Source organism: Rana temporaria, chromosome 7 (assembly GCF_905171775.1).
Source record: "Rana temporaria chromosome 7, aRanTem1.1, whole genome shotgun sequence".
Taxonomy (NCBI): Eukaryota; Metazoa; Chordata; class Amphibia; order Anura; family Ranidae; genus Rana; species Rana temporaria.
In genome coordinates, this window is record NC_053495.1 from 2,399,881 (window position 1) to 2,410,378 (window position 10,498).

General features: G+C 43.9%; 1 protein-coding gene across 1 annotated transcript; it reads left to right on the forward strand.

The window, feature by feature from the left end:
* Positions 1–7,695: 7,695 nt before the first annotated feature.
* LOC120946280 (olfactory receptor 1G1-like) lies at positions 7,696–8,867 on the forward strand. The gene has a single exon (XM_040361109.1). The coding sequence runs from the start codon at positions 7,696–7,698 to the stop codon at positions 8,635–8,637; it is 942 nt and encodes a 313-aa protein (XP_040217043.1). The 3' UTR covers positions 8,638–8,867.
* Positions 8,868–10,498: the final 1,631 nt, after the last annotated feature.

Below are 10,498 nucleotides of genomic sequence, written 5' to 3' on the forward strand. Positions count from 1 at the left end.
TGTGTGGCCCGTCTCTACTTGGCATTTAACATACATTCGTTGTGTCTCGAAAACGTTCATCTCCACTGATCCACCGGGGTGTCTTGAGTATTCAGAAAAGTCCAGGAACTGTCTCTCAAAATTTCCGCTCTTACTTGAAGAAGCTGTTGGCTCTTCATTTCACCTTGCTTCAAGATGTATGAGACAGTCATATTATTGTCCATTAATAATTTGACTCTCTGACCCCGTTTGATCCACTAGGAATGCCTTCAGCACTTTTTTGGCCGTTTTCAGTTCCAAGTTAGAAATAATCTTTTCTTTTTTGTCTGTATTTGATTTTTATCCTTATTCTAATTGTCCATACCAGTCAACCGGCTAACGACCCGCTCACAAACTTATACGTCGGCAGAATGGCACGGCTGGGCAACGTGCGGGAATGTGCACGTTGCCGGCGGCGCGCACACACCCCTGCCGCGAGCTCAGTGACCGTGCCCATGGGACCCGTGGACTCAATGTCCGCGGGTGTTCCGCGATCGGGTCACAGAGCTGCAGAACAGGGTGAGGCAAGTGTAAACAAGCATCTCCCCATTCTGCCTGGTGACACTGACACTGATCGTCTGCTTCCTCTCATCGGGAGCAGTGATCAGTGACGTGTCACTCGTAGCCACGCCCCCAACCGTTATAATCACTCCCTAGGACACACTTAGCCCCTTCCTCGCCCCCTAGTGGTTAACACCTTCACTGCCAGTCACAGTTATACAGTAATCAGTGCATTTTATAGCACTGATCGCTGTATAAATGACAATGGTCCCAAAATAGCGTCAAAAGTGTCCGATATGTCTGCCATAATGTAGCAGTCACGATAAAAATCGCAGATCGCCGCCATTACTAGTAAAAAAAAATATTTTAATAAAAATGCCATAAAACTATCCCCTATTTTGTAGACGCTATGGCCCAGATTCTCAAAGGCGTAACGACGGCGCAACACCATTTGCGCCGTCGTAAGTCCTAATCCGGGTATCTATGCGACTGATTCTTAGAATCAGTTACGCATAGATACCCATTAGATCTGACAGGCGTAAGGCTCTTACGCTGTCAGATCTTAAATGCAATTTTTTTCCCGCCGCTAGGTGTCGCCGATGTCGTTTTCCCCGTCGCTTATGTAAATTAGCAAATTACGACGATTCCCGAACGTACGGGCGCTCGACGCAGAGAATTTACATTGTTTCCATAGCCTTTGCGACGCGTAAAGTTGCCCCTGGGTCTATGGAGGCGCAGCCAATGTTAAGTATGGCCGTCGTTCCCGCATCGAAATTTAAAAAATCGACGTCGTTTGCGTAAGACGTCCGTGAATGGCGCTGGACGCCATTTACGTTAACGTCTAAGCAAATGACGTTGGTGCGACGTCATTTAGCGCAATGCACGTCGGGTAATTTACCCGACGGAGCATGCGCAGTACGCTCGGTGCGGGAATGCGCCTAATTTAAATGGTGCCCGCCCCATTTGAATTGGGCGGGCTTGCGCCGAGCGCTTTTACGATACACCGCCGCAAGTTTACAGGTAAGTGTTCTGAGAATCAGGCACTAACGCTATAAACCTGCGGCGGTGTAACGTAAATCACATATGTTACGCTGCCCAGGAGCAACGTAATTATATGTGAATCTGGGCCTATAACTTTTGCGCAAACTAAGTTGAGATGTTTATAATCAAAAATATGTAGAAGAATACGTATCCGACTAAACTGTGGAAAAAAAATCTTTTATATATTTTTGGGGATATTTATTATAGCCTAAAGTAAAAAAAAAAAATGATTTTTTTTTAAAAATTTACGCTCTTTTTTTGTTTATAGCGTAAAAAATAAAAACCGCAGAGGTGATCAAATACCACCAAAAGAAATCTCTATTTGTGTTAAAAAAAAAGGACGCCGGAGTCTCGGAAACCAGAAGTGACGTGATGAAGTTACAAGCCCTTGCGTGTTTCGTCAGAATGACATCTTCAGGAAGGGCGTGAGTCCTTATATTGTGTGGCTGCCTGCCAACAGAGAGACACTGGTGGCCATGATTTATTGAAACCACCGCTGTAATGACATGCAGCCTTATGTCACGGAGCTACGAGAACCAATCGTAATACCTCGGTCTCCTCGGACAGGGATTTTTATGAATTGCAACCGGGGTCACTGGCAATCCTATAGAATAAATCAAATAAAAAAATGCCGAGCAGCTTTCATGGTATACACATGGCATATACCGACAATTTGAATATTGGCAGCTCATGTAGCATACATAGACAATATAAATACATGTAAGTACCAAAAATTATAAATCCATAGTATGAAAAATATATTATAAAAACGTAGATGAAAAAATATATACTAAACAGAAATAGAAATTGAAAATAAAAATGATGAATAAACTAGGAGAAATAAATGATAAAAATAAACTACCCCCAAAACATTTTGTTGATAGGACATATACAAATAATAGATCAACAGGAAATGGAAAATGAAAGAATGAAAAAAAAATGATATGAGAATGCAAAATATATATCTATATATAGATATATATGTGTAAGAATTGTAATCTAAATTTAAATAAAAAAGAATAATGAATAACAATAAAGGGAACAAAAATAAACCTGTAAAAACAGGGAAACAAAACTTTATTTTACCTACAGAGTTCACTAATTAGAGGTGTCATATCCATCAGAAGCCAGGGTCAGAGTGGCATTCTAAGACTTTAATTATCTGTTAGTATAAATAACTTACATACGGCTAAACCAATATAAATAAATTTACACGGCACGTATCTTTGCGCACGATCTTCAAAACGAGTTAAGCCCAGATTTCCGTATTTTCAGCCCTACCTAAATTAGTTACACCTGCGCATCCCCGGGCGCAAATTACGCTAGTCTCGCCGCTGTTTTTGATAGGCAAAGATGCAAATGAGGGAGTTAGGGCGATTCTCAAAATTAAGTGTGTGCGCCGTATTTTCCGCCCTGTGCGCACCTGTTAGTTTCCCTGACTAAATTTCCACATTATAAAAGCAGCCCTAATTTTACACATGCCGTGGAAGGGTTTGCTGTAGGTAGTGACTAGAGCTATAGTTGAGAAGGATCTGTCTTTAAAAATGCCAGGGGCATCAATGATTCTGACGGCACTTGCCGCCTTACAGGCACAAAGGAGGAGGAGGGCACAGAGGAGGAGGATGAGGGCACAGGCGAGAGTTTATCTGCCACGGCGTGATCTTTTTCAAATGCCAGATTATGAGGTGTATGGCAACTACAGGTTTGATAGGGAAGCCATCCTGGAGATCACCCAACTACTTCAGGAGGATCTTATCACCCCAACCAGACGCTCCCATGCCCTGACACCTCTACATAAAGTGATGGCAACCCTCCATTTTTTATCCACAGGCTCATTCCAGCGTGCATCTGGAGGTCTGGCTGGGATGGTGCAGTCGACAATGAGCCGATGTGTCCATCAGGTGGTCCCTGCCATACTGCAGCGCATGACCAATCAATTTGTGAAGCCCACCCAGGAGGAGCAGCGTCTGCAAGCCATGACTGACTTTTACAGCATTGCTGGCTTCCCAAGGACCATCGGGGCGATAGACTGCACCCATGTGGCACTACAGCCCCCCCATGAAACTGAACACCTGTTCAGAAACAGAAAAGGGTGGCATTCCATCAACGTCCAGATGATTGTAGATGCCCATGGCCTCATCTGGCACGTTTGTGCCAAGTTTCCAGGGTCGTGCCACGACAGCTTCATTCTACGGCAGACCAAGATCTACCAAGACTTGGAGCAGAATGTGTATGGAGACAGCTGGCTGATTGGTGAGTGACATTGGTGTCAGGTATGCCCCCCCCATGATGCAGACATCACAAGGGGCACATGCATGACTAATATCCTCCTGTCTTTTCCCTTACAGGTGACTCTGGATATGCGTTGGGACCCCACCTGATGACCCCCTTTAGGAACCCCCAAACACCCGGAGAACGGAAATTCAATGAGGTGCACATCCAGACCCGGGCAATAGTAGAGCGGACATTTGGCCTTCTCAAGTCCAGATTCAGATGCCTTGACAAGACTGGGGGTACACTCTTGTATTCCCCAGACTTTGTCTGTCAAATTATTGGGGCATGTTGCATCCTCCATAATTTTGCTCTGAGAAGGGGCCTGCATGTTGAGATATGTCCTGACCTAACCCCCCACCCAGGCAATCCCCCCCCCCCCACACCCCTCTACCCGGTCTGCTGAGGGCCAGGCAATAAGGAGACAACTGGCTGATGGCATCTTTGCCCAGTAAATGGACCCTAATTATCTTTATTTTTTTGCTTTGCCAAGAAAAAATCACAGAGATTATGTGACCTTTAAACATTTTCTTTACACATAAAATGCACATTACTTATATGTCAATGAGAATGTCTTTTTTGGTACAAAACGCACAATAATTATCTCACAATGAGAATGCATGAATGCACGTCACTGTGGTCCCTAGCACAGACACATCACATGCACATCGAATTGGATTAGATCCAAGTACCCCCCCCTTTGGTACTTGGGAGCAGTAACGCCCCGCCACGGCTCCAATTATGTCACTGTGCATTCATACACCATTCAGGAACCTAGGATGACTTCTCCCTGGTCCTGGGGATCCCTAATCCACCAAAACTGAGGGTGACAACCTTATGTTTTCAGGAATGCCACCCCCCCACATTCACACATCATTCACACACATAAACCAAATCATAAGTACAGTATAAAAAAAAAAATCAGAAGTACCCCTGCAACTTAATGATGTTGCCGAGTGCTCCTTCTGGGCTGCCCACGGGCACGGGGACGGCCACGGGGACGGCCACGGCCGACTGGGAGATCTTCACGGGGGGGGGTCTGTGCAGGGGAGGGAGTATTTTCACGGGGGGGGGTATGTGCAGGGGAGGAAGTATTTTCATGGGGGGGGTCTGTGCAGGGGAGGGAGTATTTTCATGGGGGGGGTCTGTGCAGGGGAAGAAGGAGCCTCCCCTGGTGTCTGTCCTCCTGCTGGCCTGCCCTCCAAGGCCACGGCTATCCTTGTCAGACAGGAAGTAATGTCAGCCGTATTAGCCTGGCCAGCCCGGGTATTGGCCTGCACCGCCCGGGTATTGGCCTGCACAGCCTGGGTGAGGGCAGTCACCTCCTGGGCCACGCCTGTTGTTGCGTTTTTCAGGTCCCACAAACACGTGATGACCCCCACTGAGTTGGTGGCCACGTCACCCAGTGACTCCCTCATTAAACCCAGGCTGTGCTCCACCTTGCTCATCGATTTTTTTAGTTCAGCCAGACTGCGGGTCTGCCGGGCATTGTCCCTCAACAGACTGACCGGCAGACGCACAAACCCCCCCTGGTTTCCGGGGTCGGCCTCCTACTTGCCCCTGAGGCTTGTGGCCTTGGAGGAGGGGTTGGAGTGACCCATGGGTGCTGCTGCATGTTGGAGGAGGGTTGGGAGGGGCCACCCATGATGGTGGCCTGACTGCTGTGCGCCTCTGGGGTTCCCTCAGGGGATGACTCAAAGGTCATATCTTGGCCCATCAGGATTTGCTGGCCAATATCAATATTGTCATCTTCCTCCCCCTCATCCTCCTCCCACTCAACATCCAAATTAGGGGAGTTGTGGGCACTCCCCTCCCATGGCGAATCCTGCCCTTCTTGGGACTCTGCATCAGCCTGTCTTGGGGGTGGTGCAGCAGCCTGCACTTATGGGCCAGCAACCTCCTGCCCTGATGGGGCTGCCACCTCCTGCCCTGATGGGGCTGCCACCTCCTGCCCTGATGGGGCTGCCACCTCCTGACCTGATGGGGCTGCCACCTCCTGGGCTGATGACCCAGCAACCTCCTGGGCTGATGGGGCTGCCACCTCCTAGGCTGATGACCCAGCAACCTCCTGGGCTGATGGGGCTGCAACCTCCTGGCCATCTGGGGAGGACACAAAACAATCACAGGTTGGTGGATCCACACACTTGGCACATCTTCCCTTCCCCCACCCACACATGCTAATCACCAGATAGAAAATAAAAAAAATTACCTGTCCTCATAAGAGGATCAGAGTCAAAGCCAGGCAGGCCCACCACCTGCTGTGGGTGGAAACACTGGGCCACTGCCCATTCCTCCTCACTCATCCTGACTGGGCAGAGTCCCCCTCCTCCAGTGCCCCTGGTATGGGCATGCAGCGTTGCCAGCTTGTTCCGGGACACGCTCTTCAAATCATTGATTTTTTTTTAACTCCAGCGATGGTCCTGGTCTCCCCCCCCCCCGCCGCATTGATCCGATCGGTGATCTTTTTAAGGATCTCCTTCCTCCTGGCCGGGGTGGTGTTGTGGCTCTCAGGGCCATGGAGAAATCGCCCATATTTTATGACGCCCTGAGCAAGTATATGCTTCTCTGCCACTGTAAAATTTAGCTTCCTGCGCTTGGGGGCCATGACAGACAACACCCAGCAACAGGAAACTCACCCAAAAAACAATCAACAATACACACACACAACAAAGAAAAGAAAAACAAGCAAAAAAAAAAAAAAACAGACAGCTACTCTAAATTCAAAAACAAACAGGCAAAAAAGGGAAACAAAAAACAATCACACACCAAAAAAGAAACACTTATCAAAAACAAACAGGCAAACAATCAAAACAAATAACAAATTATCAAAAACAAACAGGCAAACAATCAAAACAAATAACAAATTATCAACAACAAACACCAACTAGACTCTCCAACTCCTCAACAACTTTTCTCACAAACAAATCTTACCAACAAACACTGACAAACGTTCAAAGCAGAAGCAACTTGCTTTAGGAAGGGAACACAGGGAAATACTTTTGCAATAGAAGTGTGTTTGACTGGGGCTATTTAGACACAGGGCGATCCTCAAACTAAGTACGCTTGGCCTTTTACCTATCTCACTGATTGCGATGAGCAAAGTTCTGCACATGCGCAGTGAGGTCCAGATTCATGCGCGCATGCGCAGTACGGCCGGCCCTTCATTTGCATGGGGTCACGGCTCATTACAATGAAGCACGCCCACTTCATTCCCACTTGCCATAACCACGCCTTACGCATTGGAACTTAGGTTAAGGATGGCGCAATTTTGTGCGCAAATGCGCTGTGGATACGGCACTTACGACACCAACTTAGGGCGCCGTAACTTAAATGACATAAGTTAGATAATACTAAATTTGCACAGCTTTTTGGGAATTTGGCCCTTTGTTTTTTCTGTTTGATTTTTATTCGTTCAGTTCAGTCTCATGTATTTTAACAATACCTCATTTGTCTTTATTGGCCTCTTTAGCCACAAAGTTTTATATGTGATGAAAAATTCTTTATAAAGAAATATTGAACTTAAAACAAAGTTTAAAACAATTTTAGTGAATTTTATTTCCAATTCAAATGTTTATAATTATACAAAATTATATTGAAACGACTCTCAAGTCGCAAAGGTGTTATAAATGATGTCTTAAGAGATCAATAATGAGATATTCAGCTTTGTGTTCTTACAATACAGCAGACGGCCCCGCAGGACTTCCAACATCTTATATAAGAATGAAACCCAGGCCGGTACAAATGTCTTCATGTATAAAGTGAAGGCAGACCGTATCTGTTTTCCTTTGAATGATTCCCCAGAAAGATAATTGTATTCCTGTTCAATTAAAATACATTTATACAGACAAAAATAATAATAATAATATGAAAAATGTGACAGAGATTACGTCTTTCACTCTTGTGGGTCTATCAGACCATCCACCGACCATGAATGCACTTTTTGTGTTCTTCCTTCTCATCTATCTGATGACTCTTATCACAAACCTTCTTATATTTTTCTTGGTCCTCACTGACTACAATCTGCACAACCCAATGTATTTTTTTCTTGCCAACTTGGCATTTCTGGACATGTGCTATTCATCAGTGACGGCACCAAGGATGCTCTTTGATTTGGTCACAAAAATCCGATCAATATCCATTCCTGCCTGTATATCCCAAGTCTTTTTCTACCTCTCCCTTGCTATCTCAGAATTTTTCTTGCTCTCGGCTATGTCCTACGACCGATACATTGCCATCTGCCACCCTCTACATTACAAACTAATCATGTCTTGGAGGGTCTGTACTTGTATGGCCTCTCTGGTCTGGGTTGTAGGATATTCTATCTCTTTGGTTTACGTTTTATTTTTTCTCAGGTTGTCCTTCTGCAGAGCAGCTTCCATCCACAGCTTCTTTTGTGACCTTCCACACTTATTTCAAATTACATGTACTGACCCCTTCATAAACATAGTTGTCCTATTTGTAGCAGGCAGTGTTCTTGGATTGGGAGCCTTCCTTTTGACCTTTATTCCCTATGTCTTTATTTTCAGGACCATCCTCAGAATTCGTAGCAAGACTGGAAAGATGAAAGCCTTTTCTACATGCACATCACACCTCACCGTGGTCTTCATCTTTTTTGGCTGCATCATTTTTATTTACTTTGTTCCCTCCTCCAGCAATATGGTCAATTTAAACAAACTGTTTTCAGTCATATCTGCCCTCATTAACCCATTGCTGAATCCTCTGATCTACAGCCTGAGGAACAAGGACCTTATGGAGGCACTGCTGAGGTCTTATAATCACTTAAGGTTAATCCAGGCATCGTTCTGAAAACAAATATGTCACTATTGACACTTTTGAAATTCTAGTCGACTAAATATTTTAGTAATGCTTTTCATAAAATAAAAAAATGTCAGTCACTTGTAGTTGTACTTAACCCTTTTATGGCCAAGGGTCAGTGTAACCTGGATGCCCAGGCCACATTTAGAAAATTCAATATACATTGCTTAACTTCATAATAACTCTGTGACTATTTTACATTCCATATTTTTTTCCATGTTTTCTATGGACATATAAAGGTTTTAAATGGCATACAGTTTCATGCACACTTATCTCAGTTTTTTCTTTTTTTCTAAAAGCCAACAAAAAGAGAATAATAATATTAACTCTCCACTGACACACTTCACATTATGATGTCCTTCCTCATTTATAGTTCTTACATTTTTTACACCTCCAGCAATGTGTTCAATTTATACAAACTATTTTTAGTGACATATCCCTTCACAAATCCATTGTTTAACCCTTTGCTCTACAGTCTGAGGGACAAGATCTTATTATCGTTTAAAGTTACTTTAGGTGCAATGCTGTTACCCGAAAGTAGTTTTTTTTTAGATTTAATATCGCTCAGATATGATTTGGGTTAGTGAGAAGAAATGTTTTGCTTAAATGTGCATCGTCACAGGGTGACACTGTGGATGCATTAGTATACGCGTGCCAACGTCCCAATATATTTGAAAATGAATACTAATTTTAAACTTGACACTTGGACTTTAAACGGTACACAGGTATTGAATATAAAAATCTATAGATATTTGTTTGTAGAAAAATATATAAAAAAATACATTCATAAGTAACAATATGATAATTGTCAAAATATGGCCCCGACAAGTACTAAAGTTACACTTCCACAGCGTTGTAATAGTATAGGTATACTCAAATTTTGCGAGATACATAACTAACAAACAATAGTGATGCATATGGGGTGTATAGCCTTGAACAAGGGTCCAATATGCAGGTTTTTTATTCTTGCTCTACATGTTTTGCGTATTGGAACGCTTCCTCAGGAGCATGGTGGTAGGCAGGTCGTATTAAGTAGTGAACACGAACCTGGATACCAGCACACTGGCAGTATATATCTAACCCAGAAAGCCAGTGGGGTTTTTAAAATCATAGTAAGACAGCTGGGTGGTTTACCAAGTACAGTCTGCTGGTAAGCAGAAAGAGTAAGGTTCCTTCCAGGTGACTCTAGCCTTAAATGCCACAGGTACCACACTAGTACCAAAACTAGTGCATGGGCTGGGCAGAAAGAATATCTGTCCAAATGTTCGCCCAAAAAATATAAACAAGACCAGGTCTGGCTAGTGGACGTAATAAGGAGTCCTGTAGGGAGCCTCTCCTGTGTGCTGTTTTTGTACTAGTGTGGTACCTGTGGTGTTTAAGGCTAGAGTCACCTGGAAAGAACCTTACTCTTTCTGCTTACCAGCAGACTGTGTTTGGTAAACCACCCTGCTGAAAAAAAATACAAGTTTTTTTAATAAAAAAATAAGACATCAGTAAAATTAGCCAAATAATTGTCTATATTGTGAAAGATAATGTAATGCCGATTAAATTGATACCCAACATGTCATGCTTCAAAATTGCGCCATATTTTGACACTTAAAAATCTTCATAGGCGATGTTTAAAAATGTCTACAGGTTACCAGTTTTGAGTTACAGAGGAGGTCTAGTTCTAGAATTATTGCGCTCACTCTAACGATCGTGGCGATACCTCACATGTGTGTTTTCTACACACCGTTTACGACTTATGTATGCGTTTGTTTCTGCGTCCGAGCAAAGGGGAACAGGGTGCTTTAAATGTTATTATTTTTTTTCTCATTTATTTGACTTTTTTTTTAAACTGGGCCTTTAAAAA

Bases quoted from the DNA above. Each gene is read 5' to 3' on its own strand.
- LOC120946280 (XM_040361109.1), top strand. From the start codon at position 7,696: ATGAAAAATGTGACAGAGATTACGTCTTTCACTCTTGTGGGTCTATCA.